This window comes from Nematostella vectensis, chromosome 15, assembly GCF_932526225.1.
Source record: "Nematostella vectensis chromosome 15, jaNemVect1.1, whole genome shotgun sequence".
In the NCBI taxonomy this organism is placed as follows: domain Eukaryota; kingdom Metazoa; phylum Cnidaria; class Anthozoa; order Actiniaria; family Edwardsiidae; genus Nematostella; species Nematostella vectensis.
The window spans coordinates 4,050,178-4,070,793 of NC_064048.1; the positions used below are offsets into that span (position 1 = coordinate 4,050,178).

Here is a 20,616-nt window from a genome sequence, read left to right on the forward strand (position 1 = left end):
ATATATAGCGTAACCAATTCCAGTTTGTTTTATACATAATTTAGTTCCGTAAATAATTCGTTGGTAAACTTGAGTAACGAACAATTTTAACAAAAACTCTTATAAACGTGCGCCATCTTCAAGTCTTCTGGGTAAAACCAAAGTCCGCCATTTTGAAAAATACCCATGATGCCTTGGTCGCGCTTCGATTTTTGAAGGCGCGCTTTTTGTTTACGCTTGAGAAATCTCACCTCTTTTCCCGGGTATAGGTTCTCTACGTCACACCTGTCAATCATCTCGGCACGGGTCCCACTGGTCTGTGACGGACAACCTGTTCATTTATTTAGAGAAAAAGGTCGAAAAGAAATATGGCGGATCGCTAATCTTAAACGGTAAGATTTTGGATCATTTATCGGAAGTTCAACAAAAGTATTTTTAGGTTTTGACTGGAATGGGTTTTGAGGTATAGAAATAAGAAAGCGTTGTTCGTAATCGTGTAGTGTAATTGTTTTCGCGGTAATTCTTTCTGTTTGTCTGATCAATTGTTCTTTCGTTGTTAATTTTGATGTGTGACGAAATAACAGATTAAGAAGAAAGATACTTATTGTAGTTGTTCGCATGTTTTCGACTGGCCAGTGAATGGGCGAACGGTGAATTCAAATCAAATTGATAAAAACCGCGCGTTTCGCTTCTGTTGATATGGGATGCAAATTACAACTTGCCACACGCAAAGAAACAAAACACACAGTCTTAGTAAAACGTGCTTAATCAAATTCACTTTGCAAATAGTTTTAATTTGAATATCTCAGCATTTTTTATGTTGTGGCTTAAAAGCTGCAACAACACCCATTGACTTTAACAAATGCATGTCTTATTTTTTTATGCTTCTTATTAAATTTACATTATTACTGATGATCAAGTCGCTATTGAAACGGAAAGTGCAATTTTCTTCGTCTAATGGTGGTATTAATAGGATTGATTTACTACTTTGGTGCTCGAGTGTAGTACCCCAACACAACTGCCCTAGAAGGTCTGTCCAAAGCAAATTCAACATTATGACTGGTCTTAAAAGCAACAGCTACTTTAAACACACACAAAAAAAACATAGTTCATTTTAAGGTACATTTATTCTATAAATTCAGTATAGATTTGTCCATTTACGGTGCTCTCAAATCCACTTCTTGTAAATGCTCTCTCTTAAAGGACTGGCCCATGCTAGTAAATCTTATGTCTGGTCTTGATAGCAATTAATAACTTCTTTAAATGCAAAACAACATAGTACATTCCAACATTGATCCAGTACAACCCGGATAAAAATGTACAATGCCTCTACTACAATCCACACTTTGCACACAAGTTTTCCACGTGCGATTTGAATCCGGGTCGCAAATTTTAGAACTTGCCGCTGAACTTGTGGTTTCATGTTAGGAGGTTCATACTGTACTAAGCTGTCTAACAACGCTTTCTTTCACATATCGACCGTACCCAGGCTATCTTGCAACGCTTGCTTTCATACTTAGACCGTGCCATGACTGTCTAACAACGCTTGCTTTAATACTTAGACCGTACCCTGGCTATCTTACAACGCTTGCTTTCATACTTAGACCGTACCCGGGCTATCTTACAACGCTTGCTTTCATACTTAGACCGTGCCATGACTGTCTTACAACGTTTGCTATCATACTTAGACCGTACCCGGGCTATTCTACAACGCTTGCTTTTATTCTAGACCGTACCCGGGCTATTCTACAACGCTTGCTTTTATTCTAGACCGTACCCGGGCTATCTAACAACGCTTGCTTTCATACTTAGACCGTACCCGGGCTATCTTACAACGCTTGCTTTCATACTTAGACCGTACCCAGGCTATCTAACAACGTTTGCTTTTATTTTTAGACCGTTCCCAGGCTACCTAACAACGCTTGCTTTCATATTTAGACCGTATCCGGGCTATCTTACAACGCTTGCTTTCATACTTAGACCGTACCCGGGTTATCTTACAACGCTTGCTTTCATACTTAGACCGTACCCGGGCTATCTAACAACGCTTGCTTTCATACTTAGACCGTACCCGGGCTATCTTACAACGCTTGCTTTCATACTTAGACCGTACCCAGGCTATCTTACAACGCTTGCTTTCATACTTAGACTGTACCCAGGCTATCTTACAACGTTTGCTTTCATACTTAGACCGTACCCGGGCTATTCTACAACGCTTGCTTTCATACTTAGACCGTACCCGGGTTATCTTACAGCGCTTGCTTTCATACTTAGACCGTACCCGGGTTATCTTACAGCGCTTGCTTTCATACTTAGACCGTACCCGGGTTATCTTACAACGCTTGCTTTCATACTTAGACCGTACCCGGGCTATCTTACAGCGCTTGCTTTCATACTTAGACCGTACCCGAGCTATCTAACAACGCTTGCTTTCATACTTAGACCGTACCCGGGCTATCTAACAACGCTTGCTTTCATACTTAGACCGTACCCGGGCTATCTTACAACGTTTGCTTTTATTTTTAGACCGTACCCAGGCTACCTAACAACGCTTGCTTTCATACTTAGACCGTACCCAGGCTATCTTACAACGTTTGCTTTTATTCTAGACCGTACCCAGGCTATCTAACAACGCTTGCTTTCATATTTAGACCGTACCCATGCTATCTTACAACGCTTGCTATCATACTTAGACTGACCCAGGCTATCTTATACAACGCTTGCTTCATACAGGACTTAATTACCCCCTACAAGATGGGGAACCGTGGAGAACGCCACAAAATTGATTACTTTATGGTTCTCTTTATCAGGATTTCTAGCATCCACTCTAGATCATGAGATGAAGATGACGTCAACCTTTCATCCAGTTCTACCTCAAAGATGAAAATCACGGCGCGTCTTGCACTTATGCTGCTACTGGAATTATCTCTATTTGCAATCGACCATCAAGGTACATGTGAAGAAACAACAGGTGGGCTTTGAGTAAACCTTGGCCCACGGCCAAACCTCGTGACATTATCCCTTTTAATTTATAGCTTCAGTCTCTCCTCTAATCGTGGATTATTGAGTAAACCGTGGCCCACGGAAAACTCATGCAACACCCCTTTAATTGATAGCTTTCGTCTCTACTCTAATGGTGACTTATTAAGAAAACCGTGGCCCACGGAAAACTCATGACACTAGCCCTTTAATTGATTGCTTCTGTTTCTCCTCTAATGGTGAATTATTGAGTAAACCGTGGCTCACGGAAAACTCATGCAACACCCCTTTAATTGATAGCTTTCGTCTCTACTCTAATGGTGACTTATTAAGAAAACCGTGGCCCACGGAAAACTTATGACACTATACCTTTAATTTATTGCTTCTGTTTCTCCTCTAATGGTGAATTATTGAGTAAACCGTGGCCCACGGCCAAACCTCATGACACTACCCCTTTAACGAGTCAGCTGCCATTTTGTCAGCCTGGCAAATTACCATAGGAAAGCATCCATTTTCATCAGCTGATTAAAAAAAGCTATTGCAAAATTATCAATTGAATTTGGTAATTGAAGTGTGAAATTTATTAATGATAGAAACATTTACACATAAGGAGTGACTTACTGCGGCTCTTTAAAAGGGCTTTCGTTACGTGTGCTGCTCTTTTGCGTATAGATGAGTTTCAGGCGCGTACACAGGAGGGTGCGCACACTCCCACCCCCCCCCACCCCCACCACCCCTCTCACACCCTCACACCCTTGGGTACGCGCCTGAGTTTTGGTTTGATGTATAATGCCTCTATAAGGGTAGGAAGTCTTCAGGCCATCATCCCTCATTTCTCTTATTGCATTTCTCTAACAACTTAAAGGGGTAGTGTCCACAGCTACTCATAGAGGTTTCCGTGGGCCATAATTTACATGGGAATCCGCGCCATAACATGAGAGACGCACGCTAGTCTAAAGATGCACAAGAATATTTATACTTCCATAGTATAATTTATTTGATCCGCGATGATTTTATTGTAAGCGTGGATATTCTAGCGGAGATATACTGCCATAGAGTTCATTAAATTAAACGCGCGCAAATAAAAGTGCCAGTAGGCGAGAATTACCATGTCTATGTTGACAATAGTGGTGTAGACTTACTAAAGAGACACCAAGTTTCTCCCTAACAATATTGCCAAATAAAGTGTCATACTAATTGTTACAATATCTGGAGAAAATGGTTAAACTTTTGTAAGGTATAGATCATGAATGAACAAGTAGCGTCATTCAAAAAGTGATACAAAGAACATTTAGTGTATTGCTCTCGCACGAGCTGGTCCAACTTGTGTTCAATTAAGCATATCAAAACACCTGTAGGGTGCAATCCTTAAGCTTCTTGTCACGCTTAGAGAGAAGCTACCGGAGAAAATATTTCCCTGATGAGATAATCGTCTGGTTTATTTGGAAGCAACCGCTCTTGGCTAATTGACCGAGGGTAGTCATCCGAGTTTGAAAGTCTACACCTGGCGTGAAATAGGTTGCACTCGTGGAAAGTGCACAAGTGGGAGGGATATGTTTATACAGGTAGCCCGCAGTGCTTGATTGGTATTAAATAAATAAGCAAAAAAACGCAAGAAATTGCTTGCAAAACTACAATGTTATTGTTTATGTACTAAAGAACAAGATCTATCTATTTATACTCATAAACTACTGCACCTACAACATAGAATTTTCGTGTGCAACGTATTTGAGAAATCACCTGGTATCTTGACAAATTGGTAACATATCACGACAGAGACACGACACTTCATAGCCGATTTCGATGTATCGCGACGCCGCATTTTCAAAACATCGATTTTTTTTATTTTATTTTTTTATTTTCTGTCCCGCCAGTAAAATTATTCTATGCCCTATGCCAATTAGATTCTTGCCATCTCTACCTCTCGCCTAGTGCAGTTCCCCGGCTTTCTGTAGCGACACTGACTGGTTTTCGTCCAGAGGGAAGCCAGAGAAGTGCACAAAGCAAGACTATGATTGGCTCAGAAGGGTTTAACAGACGCAACAGAAAATCCCCAAAGCTAAAAACAAATCGATGTTTTGTAAAAGCGACGTTGCGATACATCGAAATCGGCTATAACCTTGATCAGCAATCTCTAAATATGTTTACTTTCGTTGGTTCCAGCTCCTGTCCTTTATCTCTGGCGCATGGAACAACCCGTCTTCCAAGTTATCGGAAAAGTCGAGAGCAAGCGATCAGAAGAAAGAGACGCACCGTGGAAACGCAACGTTGTAACCGAGGCAACACCGAGTAGCCAGGCCCCCGTCAACACCCGACCTGACGCCACATCCATGGTGAACATCAAGAGGTTACTAGGGCCAGTGGTCGGATCCCCGAGGGCCGTGGGGAGGGTGTCCGGCTTAGGCAGTGAGCCCACGCTTGAGCAGGAAAAACGGGAGATAACCTTGGAGGATATTTTACTAGATAACGATGCGCAGCCGAGGGTGCGGTCTAGTACAGTAGATCACCCAAGAAAATCAGAGAAAAAGCGACAACATAAGGCCTCATCGTCTGGTGGGTGTTATAGCAAACGTAGAGACATCTAGGAGAAATGATGAATGGGTCTTAGGGTCAAACATTCTTGTAGGGCTTTCGCATGAGATCTTCTCTTTGTAAATCTCAGATTAAATACCCGAAAATCACCTTAAAAATAATTACAATCGTTTCATGCTCGTACATAGGGGTTCATTTCTTATCAAGAAATATTCAAAGACTTTGCTTTCTTCATATGGCACCTATGACTGCGCATCCCACCCCTGCAATTCTTGATAAGCGCCTACGTTGACAGTGCCGAGTAACGTATGCGCATGCGCGTGTTCTGGCGAAAACAAACAAAATCTCAGTGTTGACTCGTTCGAGTAAAGGTACAAAAGGATGACTTCAGTTGCTGTTTTGACTAACTAAACAGCATTAAAACCAAACTGTACAAAAGATGACAGATTTGTTTGAGAATGAGGGAGTCATAAAGAAAATTATAGCCTTAGCTTTGCGCTAGTTTTCTTAGCATTCGCCACAATATGACGGTAACAAAAAGGCTGGTTTAACCGCGCGGTACTGGAACTAGTCTTGCGTTTTTCAGCACTGGCGCTTACGTTTAGTTAGTTTATGGTGCATCAATAGTTTCCAGGCTTTATTCTCGCTGGCAGTTCCCCTGTTGTTCAATTAAATGGGTTTAATCTCTCACCATATGTGTATTGTGGGTATAGTAGAAATAACATTTTGAGATCTTAAAGTTAAGGCGATTAGGTTGATTATGACATGATAATATATCATAACACAGACCGTGTCCAAATTAACGATTTTATACATTGGGACCTGGATTTTACGATACTGGATTCTACGATAACCTCGATTTTACGATGGCGTTTCTTTCTCCCGGCGGAAATACAGTGTAATGTATAAGACATTACACCTCGATCCAACGATATTGGATACAACGGTATTCTTTATTCAAATCTTTCAACCTTGATACAAATCTGTTTCCCCAAACGTAATTTTGACCTCGATACAACGATATTACTGATTCTATCAGAGATCAGCAAAGAGAGAAAAACTTAAGACACCACACACTTACAGTACAGTTAATCGATTTTTTTGGCTTTAGAGATCTTGCTAAGACAGGTAACAGTCTTACAGAGAGTAACTGAACAGTCTTACCCAAGAGTATAGTTACAATACCATTACTTTGTAGAGGTTAACCCGATCTCTTTACAACGATATTTTTTATTAATTTTCCTTTATATCGTAAAATCAGGACCTCTTTGCAACGATACCTCGATTTTACGATACATTTTCTTAGGATACCCTTCTCACAAGCTTGTGCTCAATGCCGAGTTACTCAAAGCATCCATTTCCATCGGCTAATCAAAGCGAGTAAACAACGTATCAGATTTCATTCGTAGATTGTTTTTTGGATGTTTCTTTGCAGATAAACCGCTTTATTTTCAATATTAAACAATAACAAAGGAGTGGTTGATCGGCACTCTTTAAATCATACCATAGTGCATTCACTACAGAACAAGTATTTTGCACGTTAGAATGTCAACAATATGGCAGTATGATAGAGACGATAAAATCACTTATAATTTTTCATTTTATTTTCAGAGCCCGCGTGGCCTGCAGGTACATACGGGTTACCTCGTCCACGCGCCGGTTGTCCCTGGAGCGAGGGGTTTGATTGGCAGATTGGATACCGTTTCCATGACACCGAGGATGACAGCCCGGAAAATCAGCACTCAAATGGCTACCACATGGCGGGAAATGTAAGCGATGACGGCATTCGACACGAGTTTTGTATGAAGACAAATCCAATTGGACAAGACAGGTGAGCAAGGTAGAAGTGATTGAATAATTTTAAAAGGGCCTTTGTCACCAGTTATTTTGTGGGCCACTATTTACTCAATAATCCACCATTAGAGGAGAGACGGAAGCTGGAAGCTATCAATTAAAGGTGTAGTGTCATTAGTTTTCCGTGGGCCACGGTTTAGTCAATAATCCAACATTAAAGGAGACGCAAGCTTTCAAATAAAGGGGAAGTGTCATGAGTTTTCAGTTGGCCATGGTTTACTCAATAATTCACCATTAGAGGAGAGACGAAAGCTATCAATTAAAGGGGAAGTGTCATGAGTTTTCCGTTGGCCACGTATACTCAATAATTCATCATTAGATTAGAGACGGAAGCTTTCAGTTGAAGGGTCAATAGCGTGAGTTTTATTGAGCCACAGTTTATTCAATAAGCTACAATTAAAGGAAAGAAGAAATCTATCAATTAAACGGTCAAGGCCCCAGGTTTTTGGCCAGGGGTTTAAAAAAAAACCCGCCATTAACACTATGCGTTCTATGGTTAAGCCTCGGCTCATCAACTTGATGTCTTAAAGATATAAAAAATATATTTAAAGATAACGAGTTTCGACGCTAAGAGTAGCCCAGAACAACACAGATATTCCTTCTATATCTGCCACAGGTGGCCCGAGGGAAAGTACTGTATATATAGAAAAGGCCCAAACTGCCCCGAAGGTTTAGAGAAAGGGTTCATCATCTGGGATGACGAGAATAAAGATAACCAAAATTCCGCCGTTGGGACCCTCCCCGAGGGGCATTATGGCGAGGATACCCGCATAGAGTTCTGCTGCAGCGGAACGGGGGACTGGGATCAAGCTATCAGGTTACCACGTGATCGACCGTTTTATTTGTACGCGTACGAGTCGAACAAGTGTCAGAAGGTGAGAGAAACAAAGGAAGATGATGACGATAAAAGTGAATATGATGATATATATTAAAAATGATGATGATGGTGGAGATGATAATAAGAGTGGTGGTGTTGATGGTAGTTATGATGATTACAGTATGGTTCTAGTGGTGGCAGTGGTGGTGTTGATGGTAGTTATGATGATTACAGTATGGTTCTAGTGGTGGCAGTGGTGGTGTTGATGGTAGTTATGATGATTACAGTATGGTTCTAGTGGTGGCAGTGGTTATGTTGATGGTAGTTATGATGATTACAGTATGGTTCTAGTGGTGGCAGTGGTGGTGTTGATGGTAGTTATGATGATTACAGTATGATTCTAGTGGTGGCAGTGGTGGTGTTGATGGTAGTTATGGTGATTACAGTATGGTTCTAGTGGTGGCAGTGGTGGTGTTGATGGTAGTTATGATGATTACAGTATGGTTCTAGTGGTGGCAGTGGTGGTGTTGATGGTAGTTATGATGATTACAGTATGGTTCTAGTGGTGGCAGTGTTGGTGTTGATGGTAGTTATGATGATTACAGTATGGTTCTAGTGGTGGCAGTGGTTATGTTGATGGTAGTTATGATGATTAAAATATGATTCTAGTGGTGGCAGTGGTGGTGTTGATGGTAGTTATGATGATTACAGTATGGTTCTAGTGGTGGCAGTGGTGGTGTTGATGGTAGTTATGATGATTACAGTATGGTTCTAGTGGTGGCAGTGGTGGTGTTGATGGTAGTTATGATGATTACAGTATGGTTCTAGTGGTGGCAGTGGTGGTGTTGATGGTAGTTATGATGATTACAGTATGGTTCTAGTGGTGGCAGTGGTGGTGTTGATGGTAGTTATGATGATTACAGTATGGTTCTAGTGGTGGCAGTGGTTATGTTGTCGGTAGTTATGATGATTACAGTATGGTTCTAGTGGTGGCAGTGGTGGTGTTGATGGTAGTTATGATGATTACAGTATGGTTCTAGTGGTGGCAGTGGTGGTGTTGATGGTAGTTATGATGATTACAGTATGGTTCTAGTGGTGGCAGTGGTGGTGTTGATGGTAGTTATGATGATTACAGTATGGTTCTAGTGGTGGCACTGGTGGTGTTGATGGTAGTTATGGTGATTACAGTATGGTTCTAGTGGTGGCAGTGGTGGTGTTGATGGTAGTTATGATGATTACAGTATGGTTCTAGTGGTGGCAGTGGTGGTGTTGATGGTAGTTATGATGATTACAGTATGGTTCTAGTGGTGGCAGTGGTGGTGTTGATGGTAGTTATGATGATTACAGTATGGTTCTAGTGGTGGCAGTGGTGGTGTTGATGGTAGTTATGATGATTACAGTATGGTTCTAGTGGTGGCAGTGGTGGTGTTGATGGTAGTTATGATGATTACAGTATGGTTCTAGTGGTGGCAGTGGTTATGTTGATGGTAGTTATGATGATTACAGTATGGTTCTAGTGGTGGCAGTGGTGGTGTTGATGGTAGTTATGATGATTACAGTATGGTTCTAGTGGTGGCAGTGGTTATGTTGATGGTAGTTATGATGATTACAGTATGGTTCTAGTGGTGGCAGTGGTGGTGTTGATGGTAGTTATGATGATTACAGTATGGTTCTAGTGGTGGCAGTGGTGGTGTTGATGGTAGTTATGATGATTACAGTATGGTTCTAGTGGTGGCAGTGGTGGTGTTGATGGTAGTTATGATGATTACAGTATGGTTCTAGTGGTGGCAGTGGTGGTGTTGATGGTAGTTATGATGATTACAGTATGGTTCTAGTGGTGGCAGTGGTGGTGTTGATGGTAGTTATGATGATTACAGTATGGTTCTAGTGGTGGCAGTGGTGGTGTTGATGGTAGTTATGATGATTACAGTATGGTTCTAGTGGTGGCAGTGGTTATGTTGATGGTAGTTATGATGATAACAGTATGGTTCTAGTGGTGGCACTGGTGGTGTTGATGGTGAAGATCATGATGATGGTGATGGTGTTACTGTTCGTTGTGTTGGTGATATAGCGTTGGTGTTGGTGGTGATTGTGATGGTGATTGTGATGGTGATGGTGCGTACTTCGAAGAAATGGGGAAAGAATATACAATTCCTTACAATGGCCATCAGTTCCTTGTATTCCGGACTGATTTTCCCTTTTCAAAACACAAATAAAGTGAGGCTGAAATGCACATACCCAGATTTTGGCTTTTTAAGATATTTTTTCCTTCATCATCCTTGCTCTATGTATGAGCCCAGGAACGATAAGCTCAAATTTCAATGTCACTTTACAAAAAGTCGCATCGATTTAAAAAAAAGTCGCATTTGACATTTTGTTTGATATTACTCACTAAGTACTTAGGGGAATTTTCCGGCTTATTTGATGTGAAACGTCAAGTCATGTTTTTTCCGTCATGTCTTGGCAATGATAATGATAGTGGTGTAGGGGTTTCAAGGTCGTAATGATAGTGGTGGTGTTGCGGCTGGTGGTGATATAGACGTGGTGGTGGTGGTATAATGCAGGCAATAATAATAATAATAATAATAATAATAATAATAATAATAATAATAATAATAATAATAATAATAATAATAATAATAATAATAATAATAATAATAATAATAATAATAATAATAATAATAATAATAATAATAATAATAATGATGATGATGGTGGTGGTGGTGGTGATTATTGATGAAGATTATGTTGATGTTAATGTTGTTGGTGGTGAGTGATGATGATGACGGTGTTTGTGCTAGTAGAAATGATAGTGATTATGACGATAATGATGATGGCAGAGATGACTATGATGTTGTTGGTGGTGAGGGTGTGAAGAGAATAGTTACGGTGTCTTCAAACGTAACATCTTATCCGAGTCATTTCCATCTTCTCATATTAATAATTCACAGGTGGAGGGAATGAGATCAGCGTCTGAATTCCTGAAATTCGATGACGAGGACAGGGGTAACGTCGACTACGAGGGTGGGGAGTACCCCTATGGCGTCCACAAGCAAGACAAAGACCACACCCTGTTCCTCTGTTACTACACCCCTATTAAAAAAACAACGGAGAGCGGTACGTTTCACGGTAATAGAGTAGAAATGTGGAGGGGGGAAAGAGGATATCTGATGGGGGGAAAAGACCACGCCCTATTCCTCTGCTACTACACCCCCATTAAAAAACTACGGAGAGCTGTACGTCTCACAGTAATGGAGTAGAAATGAGTAGGGGGAGGGGGTATCTGATGAGGGAAAAAGACCACACACTATTTCTCTGCTACTACACCCCCATTGAAAAAACTACGGAGAGCGGTATGTCTTACGGTAATGGAGTAGAAATGTGGAGGGGGGAAAGGGGGTATCTGATGGGGAAAAAAGACCACGCCCTTTTCCTCTGCTACTACATCCCCATGAAAAAAAACTACGTAGAGCGGTATGTCTCACAGTAATGGAGTAGAAATGAGGAGGGGGTATCTGATGGGGGGGGGGGGGGGGAAGTCCACGCCCTATTCCTCTGCTTCTACACCCCCATTAAAAAAATTACAGAGAGCGGTATGTCTCACGGTAATGGAGTAGAAACGAGGGCGGGAAAGGGGTATCCGATGGGGGAAAAAGACCACGCTCTTTTCCTTTGTTACTTGCTATACCCCCTTATAAGTAAAACTAAAGAGAGCGGTAAGTCGAAGGGCATTGTGAGTAAAGATAGCGAGTACCAATATTGTCTGCCCGCGCAGAGAAAGACCACAAGCTCCCCTGCTACTGCAGTCCGAGTAGAAAAACTACCGAGTGCGGAACGTCTTAGGGTAGTTGTAGTTCAGGGGGGGGGATGCAGGGGCGGGTCTATGGGTAGGCCGAGCCCCCCTTTTGAAGATAATTGGGTTAAAAAAACAAGGATATTTGTGCGGAAGAACAATGTGTTCTTGAAACCCTTGCTTCGGCACTCACACCTAAAACTTCTACATCCGCCCCTGAAGACGGTGGCCTTCTTACGCTGGAGTACCGCCTAAGAGCATGCAGAACTTCCATTCTCACTTTCAGGCAAGCATCTATTAGAGGCGCTCTCAAGGACTACTGCGCATGCGCATTTCACGCCGCCTAAGGCGTCTAAGAAGAAAGTTGATAAGCTGGATGAGATGGAGAAGCTGAGAAATTCCGAGAAAATGATGGACGCGTTCCTCGCGAGCACCGCGCCTCGCACGCACGAAACAGACAAGAGCGAGAGAACGAAGACGATTATCAAGACGATTAGGGTGAGTTGGGGGTCATCCTCGGGAATCCAGGGCATCGATGTCACAGGCGGAGAACGTGGCGAAACAAGGCCGGCAGAGGGGTAGGGGGTAGGGACCTCTTTTCCCTCCTTTCTCTTCTCTCCCGCCCCCTCCCCCTCCACCGCCTCGTTATCGTGTCTCGTTCGCTGACCTCGACCCCCTGGGTACTCTAGGATGCGGGTGAACCTGTTTTTGAACACTATATGTCAGAAGATATCTCCATGGCAGGAGCTAAGGCAACCATTATAGGGGGGGGGGGGTATATCAAGCAGACAATTTTCATGTTAGAGTTTTTTAAAAGATACCTTTATATCAAGGATAATGGTTAAGCAGATACAAATATGAAGAAAAAAAAACTATGGAACGCTAGATGGTCTACTCGCTAGGATTTTAAGGAGGAGGGGGGGTAGGGGAATCGTTTACTCGTTCAGCGGAGCATTTTTTCTTAGGTATCTCGTTCTAGCTTGCAGTGGTACTCAATTGTTCTTCATTAGAGCTGACCTTATAGTTCGCGAATCCCGCGAACCCTCTGACTACGGCCTGCAACTTAAGCAAATGAAAAGTTGAGTGCGGGGGATGGTCATTTTCTCATATAATAATTTTAACGTATTTGTTTATTGCGACAATGTCTTCCACTCACCTCTCGACCTCGTTTTCTGTTATTTGATTGATTGGCAGATGTCAGATGTTAATTGGATTGATTGGCAAGTGTCAGATGTTAATTTGATTGATTGGCAGGTGTCGGAGCGAGTTCGTGACGGTACCGCCTCTATCGTGGCCACAACTATGGGTATTGTCCTTGGTGCAGTTCTTATTGGGGGAGTTGTGTTAATGATTATCTCGCGTCGCGCGCGAACACGAAGCGAGTCCCCACGACATAACACTCTCGAAGATAACACACTCACGTACACGAACTCGTCGCGAAGAAGTAGCTTCGCTACAAATGCGACTTCGGACGATGAGGTGAGTTCACGGTTAACTCTATCCAGGCTTTTTTGGCAGTGTATGGCTGGGGGGAGGAGAGGGGTCAAATATACCCGCCCCCCTTTTCGTATCTCTGGGGCCATTTGTGTTATTGATACTCAGCATACAGACAATAATCTTCAGCACACAACGAATCCCCACTCCCTATCTTGGGCATGTAGGAATACATACCCAATGAAGTCAATGACGTCACAATGGCGCTATAATTTCGATTTTTAGCCATTCTCTCAAATTGGCTTTACAAAGACATACCCCCCTCCCCCCCCCCCCCCCCCAACCTCCAAACAATTTCATTAGAATTTCACGAAGTGATCAACATCCAGGATTGTTAAATGTACTTGCATATGTTAAACGAGCAGCTTGCGATGGGCGTAGGGGGCGCATCCCCCCTGTCCGCTAGAAAGCTGTGTTTCCATATTTAATCTCTTTTTTCAAGGTTCCAACGAATATTCCTGTTCGTCTGTCTATCTATCTGTATGTCTGTCAGTCTGTGATATAGAGACTCACCGGAAATTTTATATTTTTTAACTCTATACCAGCGCACCTCTTCGGCAGGGCTACATGTAAAACAGACTAAATTCAGTGGCATGTGCTTTTTTTCCACACCTAGGTTGAGCTGACAGAGGGAGAATTCGAGGATGAATTAGTGGAAGACCAGTATCTACCGTCCGACTCAGAGCTTAAGTCTGGACTTGAACTTATGTTCCTCAAACAGCAGAGACATTATTGGACACGGAAAAATCAATCTCAGTAACAAGATGATGGGATAGATTACCAACCATTGGCGGTACTAGGGGTTCCAAAGGGAGGGCATCACAATGTTTATACCCCCTCCCCCCATCCTTCCCCCATGAGAAATCCTGGATCCATCTTAAGAACCTTGTTAATGTGAACAGCTCTGGTTTGTTATTGACCACCCCATCAAGGCGACCATTATATCCTTCATATCTCGTGCATAACAGATAGTATATATGTGACCGGGGTTCGCAAAAACTTTGAGGTGAAATTCTCATAGATAATAAGCCACCATCGATTCTGATTTTTCCAGGAAAGGATTTTCAGAAATATCAGACTGGCTGAATCTAGCAGAATAAACTATGTCTTACATTGTTAAGAATGCGTACTAAATTTGGATATAGTGATATTTATAAAAACAAATATGTCGATACACAGTACAGCCTGGTAGAGGGGTATGGATCATAATTCCCGGACCGGGCAAAATGCCTTTTCACGTTTCACGGACTGAAAAAAATGGCCTTTTGAATCGTTAAATCACGTTTTACGGACGTAGAAATGGACAATTTCACGTTTCTCGTAGGGTGAAAAATGGTCAAATCTCGTTTTACGAAAATACCCTTTACCACCCTGACAGTAGCCTCTTCCATTAATTAAACCAATTAAAAGATCCCTTGTTAGACACCTCAGTAAACTTGACAGATAAATATTGTTGGACCTTATGTTCCCCTAATCGTAGCAATAGTTGAAGTAAACCAGACTGATGCGCTTAACAGGCGTAAAATTTATAGTGTACACAGACAAAACGGAAAGCATTCAATTCCGACAGCAGATTCGCTTGCCCTTTCTCGACAAATATAGAATACTTTGAACTCACTAGGAAGACAATTTACTGGGATATTTAAATAAATTGAAAACTGTCGGGCATTTTTTCCATCCAAGACCTGTCCCAACTGTCGGGAATATAGCCACTTCGCGGGGGGTACTCCCTATATCCATCGGACGGGGATCATCGTCGTATCTTTTAGGGTGTAAATTTGGAGCCTTGGGTATCTTTTAGGGGTGAAAATGAGAATGCCCAGAATTGATTACCTCGGTATCTTTTAGGGTGCTATTATAGCAATCGCTCATCTAACTTGTAGCTCATGAAAAAACGTTATCAAGTGACAATCGGTGTTTTTAGATCATTAAGCAGCGAAAAAATCACACAACCCACGGAACGATAATTGATAGCGAGCTTAACACAATTATCTGTTTGTTTAGCCTGCTTTTTCGAGCACGAGAAATCTAACACGTTCCAGTCACACATAATTATCAGTTTTGTTATGATGTTATAGAGTGCTGAATCCCGAGATCCCGACGATGACCCCCGTCCGTTTGATATCGGAGTAGCCCCCCCACCCCCCCCCCCCACCCACCCACCCAACCTCGGGTAACCACTGCGTATATGGAATTCGTTGTTTTTAATCAATTACAAGAATATACTAGCTATTCATCTAAATAATCTTAGCATTATGAGGGCCCCCGAATGGTCACCCGAAATTTCAATGTGCTCGCAGTTTTCGGCTAATGCTCGCATGCTCGCGCTATTTTTTCCGCCCAAAATGCTCGGTCTCGCATAGAAAACAGGGTGCTCGCAAGTGCTCGCCAAAGACCATTCGGGGATCCTATTATGATTCAAAGTCCTAAGGGAGTGTTCAATATTTATGGCCGAGGGGGTCGGTTCCCACATAGGGGGAGCTAAAATAGTTTTGGTCACGTCGATGGGGGGGGGGGGGGGGGGGGGGGGGCATAAAAGTTTCAATGTGGTTGAAGGGTAGGGGGGGTCTAAAAAGTTTCGTCCCTTAAACGTAGGAAACTTTTTTATTTATTATTATTGAAATCAAAATGCAAAAAAAAGCTGTTTGCTAGCGTTGCCAATAACATATTTAGGCTACATGTACTGCTGTTGAGCCGTAAACGCTTTCCCATAAATGACAAATTCAACAATGTTCATTTAAGCTTGACCTAGAGGATAAAAAACTGAAATATATGCATTTTTCAAATATACTAGGAATCTAGTACGGCAGGTTATTAGATCATGTCAATGTGTAAAAAGTCTGACTCGGATACCTTTGCTTCGGACACCCCCGCGAGTACCAGATCTGGGAGATCTATCGGACCAAGATGATGATTATGGATATCATGGCCTCTTGATCAGACCAAGGGCGCAGGATGATTTGATCTTTTATTGGGACAGTCCCATGCAGTAAAATATAAAAATTGTCCTGCGTGATATGGACATTTGACATGGCATGCAAAGATAGATATAGGTATAGATATATATTCTCACTGTTTCAAAACGTCACAATGCCACATTTGTGTTTTTTGGGTGATCTAGCTTATGATTTTTAGTTTTGTCTACAAAATAGCACGTCTATTGAGAACCAAAAGTAGACTTTCGGCCGTTGTAAAGGAAAGGGGGGGGGCTGCGTTCGCACCCCCTGCACCCCCCTGGGTACGGGGCTGACGGAGTGCGAAGGTGATAAATTATCTTTGCAAGTGCAATACTCGAGATAGCAAATTTTCACACCAATCGTCGCACTTTTAATCGTCATGTCCTTTAGAGACCCGATTCGTTCTCAGTACTGCGAGATAGAGTCGCCATTGTTTCTTTCCTCGATAAACGGACAGTAGAATGTCTTACACGGGCCGCTGCAAAGCATTCGAAATGCACTCATCTTGAAGTCTTCGCAGCGGACAATACGTCCTTCTTTTGATTCGGAGCGAGGGCCAGGCAGAAAGCAATACATGACAAAATAAAAAATGAAAGAGATAATTTTCCTAGGTTTGAGACTTCCATTTTCAATGCACAAAAAAAAAATGAAAAAATAATAGCAGATTTTATGTGTTCCTCTTGAACTGCGTTTGCAATCCTTACGAGCTTCTGTGTGTTTGTGAAACTTTATAAACCAAAGCAAGCGGATATATAAGCAGCATAGACAAACAGAAACTTATTAAAGAAATGATATTAATGGAACACAAAATAATGCTAACGATAGATTTGAAGGGCATGGATTTGATATAAAAGTATAAAAGTCTAATTTACCTGCTTCAACATAAAATCCAACTGAAATTTAATTTGCGTCGTTTAAATAATATATTTACTCTTGATTTTTCTTTTCAAGTTTGCAATATCACTACTACAGTCGAACCTCTATTAAGCGGTCACCCTCGGGACTTAGCTTAGTGACCGCTTAATAGAGGTTGACCGCTTAATAGAGGTTTCGCTATTTTTGCCCCTAAATTAGCGTAAATCGGGCTGTAATTATACGTAAGAACTTTTTATTATAATAAACAACAGTAACAATCATGTTAGCCCTAAGACGGGGCCTGGTGCATTCCAATTTGATCCAGAAATGTTTGAAACCGCCTAGTCAGTTTGTTTTTGCCTATACGGCTCTTGTGGCTTTGCCCAATTCTATGGGCATGAGCTACTTTCGCTGGCTTTATGTAAAGTAAATTAGTGCGTTAAGGTGATGTTACACGCGTCGTTTCCGTCGATATCCGTCATTAAGCGTTTGCGCGATTTTGGAAGTCGAATAAAAAACTCGCAGTGCGTTGCCGTACCCAAAAACTCAAAAATCTGACCCAGTTGCATTCATTCGGGGATACCATGAGTACATGACTGAGTGGGAACCAGCACTAGAAGATGTTTACAAACTTATGCGGGAACCAACTAACATAAAGGATCCGAATGCTGTTGCAATCGTAAAAGAAAAAGCCGACAAAACGGTGATGGATGGAGACGGTCACCCGAATACTCTAGTTGACGATTACGAAGTTATCAGGCATATTCCCAAACTGATGTCAACGTGGGTTACCAAATATCTCAAGAGCTACCTACGAACTGTGAGAAAGTCGTAGTCAAAGGGAAGTGGGTGAACAGAGGTGGTGGCTATGGACTCGAGATTCCTTGTGAATACATATTTGAAGGTGACAGTTTTTCTTCTAGCTGGCTAAAGCGGAAATTGGTAATCGAGGAATTTGATGCGACTGATCCGCACAAGACCACACAAGTCTCACAAGACGATTAGCCATAGTAATTAGGAGACAGTTAAAAATATGACGAAATATGACGTGCACTATCTCTTGTCATGCTGACAAATATTGATGATGACCGTTTAATAGAGGTGAAAAACAATGAAATCAACCAATTGGGACCCACCTTTGGTGACCGCGTCCGCTTAATAGAGGTGACCGCTCAATAGAGGTCAAATTTACAGTAAACATAAGGAGGAAAATTCGGGACTTTGGTAAATGACCGTTGAATAGAGGGTGACCGCTCAATAGAGGGTCGCTTAATAGAGGTTCGACTGTAGTTGGGTCTCTAAATAACTTAACGGAACTATTATCGTAAAAATATGATTAAATTCATAATTTGAATTTAATTAAATGGATGTGAGCAGGCCACGTAAGATTGTGGAAGGGAGGGAGGGGGGGCAATACAGAAACATTAAGAATAAATATTGGGGGGAGGCACAGCCACGCCCCTATTGGACATTTCCTTATATCTTTTTTATAATATTGGGGGAGGGGGCACCCCCCCCCCCCCCCCCCCCCAGTGGCCTGCTACGGCCCAGTAGATATGTCATTACCCCAATTTTCATGTCATTGGGAGCGAACACTTTTTTTTTTATTAAAAACAACATATGCCGATCTTCCTTGCTATAGAATAAACAGTTAAAACAAAACTTTAAAAACCTAGACCCAATACTTGGCTCTTTGCCCAGTATTACAATTGACTGCTTCAGTATTAAAAAACAACAATTAACAGCTTAGAGATTAATGTTATGTAATCGTTATGGTCTACGCAGTTCCTTAGCAAGGTCATGTCTGTATGTGTAGGCCAATTGTATTACTTTATGTCTGTGGGGGTGGGGGTAGGGAAGTGGGCTGGAATTGTATCCCGTGCTATCAACAACAATGTGCATCTATACTTTTACTTGGTTATAATAAGTACTACTTGGTTATAAGTACTAGTTTTATCAAGTGATAACTATTACTACTTCGAGTTAAAAGAAAAAAGATTTTTTAAGCTCTACATCATTTTATCAGCGGCCATCTAGTGAGAATCCGAGGGCTAGCAGGATAAAAGTCGAATATAAAGTTTAAGTGGTTATTCTATTCTTGACGATATTGTAGTGTCAGAAGTGGGACCATACGTCTTTTTATCTCTGCCTTGACTATTTCTTTTTTATTTTCTTTCTTAGGTTGTCTGTGCCATCAGTCCGCTTTACAAGTGCATTTCTCGAAATCGCACATTTTATGATTTTCACACAAATCTTCACAGAAACTGTCACTATATATTCCGTGCGTTTTCGCGGTGCAATCCGTGTCACCGGTGGGCATGGTAACACCCGGGATAAGGCAAGTGCATTTGGTGAAGAAGCAGATTTTATTATCACAATAAAACTGACATCCGCGATCGCCCATAGGTGACCCAGGCTTGGCCGTGCAGACAATCAGGCCACTAGTTGCAGCAGAGGAGGTCTGGACTTGATTGAGTGTCGGGGATGGCGCGATAGCAGAGCTGCTTGCATCAGATACTGGATGGTGTTCGACATTCGTCGCCGTCATTTCAAATGAAGAAGTTTTCGTGACCGCTTCGCTTGAAGGGATCATCGTGGTCTCTAGGTCCGAGCTTTCAGGAGTCGTCGAGTCAGCTACCGACACGCTTGCTTGAGATGTAAGCGTTCCCATCAAAGATTTCGGACTCTGGTCTTCACATCTTTCACTGCCGTCGTCTTCGCCTTCTTGTTTCTTTGGACATGACGGCTGTTTCTCGACCCAGCCGTCCATGCTGAACTCGTTTTTCTCTCTAAAGTGCTCCAGCCCTGGAAAGTCTTCGTTCTCGGTACAGACGCAGTACTGCGAGATGGAGTCGCCGTTGTTTCTCTCCCCGATAAATGGGCAGTAGAATGTCTTACACGGGCCGCTGCAAAGCATTCGAAATGCATTCATCTTGACGTCCTCGCAGCGGACAATACGCCCTTTCGATTCAGAAGCGGAGGCCAGATAGAAAGAAATACTTGACAAAATAAGAATTAAAAGAGAGAACTTTTTCAAGCTCGAGTTTTCCATTTCCAGTGTTAGAAAGCCAAATGCGAAGTTCTGTGTTTCTGTTAGTGATAGTGATTTCCTCAGTGAACGAGATTCTGTGTGTTTGTGAATCTTTATCAACGAAAGCTGATTTATATAAGCGACCAAGAAATATCACAAACTTTATTAAAGAAATGCTATGAAAAGCACACAGAACAATGATTAAACAGGTTTTATAGGCATGATTTGAATCAAAGAGTCAGAATTTTATTAACTTTCTTTTATTGTGAATCAGCACGAAACTGATATACAGTATGTGTTTTAATATGTTTTCTAGGTTTTTCTT

General features: G+C 41.9%; 1 protein-coding gene across 2 annotated transcripts; it reads left to right on the forward strand.

Moving 5' to 3' along the window:
• Positions 1–229: 229 nt before the first annotated feature.
• Positions 230–14,871, forward strand: LOC5515643. 2 transcript variants are annotated; one of them, XM_048722938.1, is made up of 9 exons: positions 230–371; positions 2,790–2,950; positions 5,122–5,511; positions 7,102–7,321; positions 7,961–8,219; positions 11,113–11,278; positions 12,241–12,452; positions 13,209–13,433; positions 14,065–14,871. In XM_048722938.1, exons 2-9 carry the CDS (start codon positions 2,860–2,862, stop codon positions 14,206–14,208), a joined length of 1,707 nt encoding a protein of 568 aa, XP_048578895.1. In that variant the 5' UTR covers positions 230–371; positions 2,790–2,859; the 3' UTR covers positions 14,209–14,871. The 2 variants fall into 2 exon arrangements, with proteins under 2 accessions (XP_048578895.1, XP_048578896.1); XM_048722939.1 differs by having other exon boundaries at positions 2,790–2,929.
• The last annotated feature ends 5,745 nt before the right edge of the window (positions 14,872–20,616 follow it).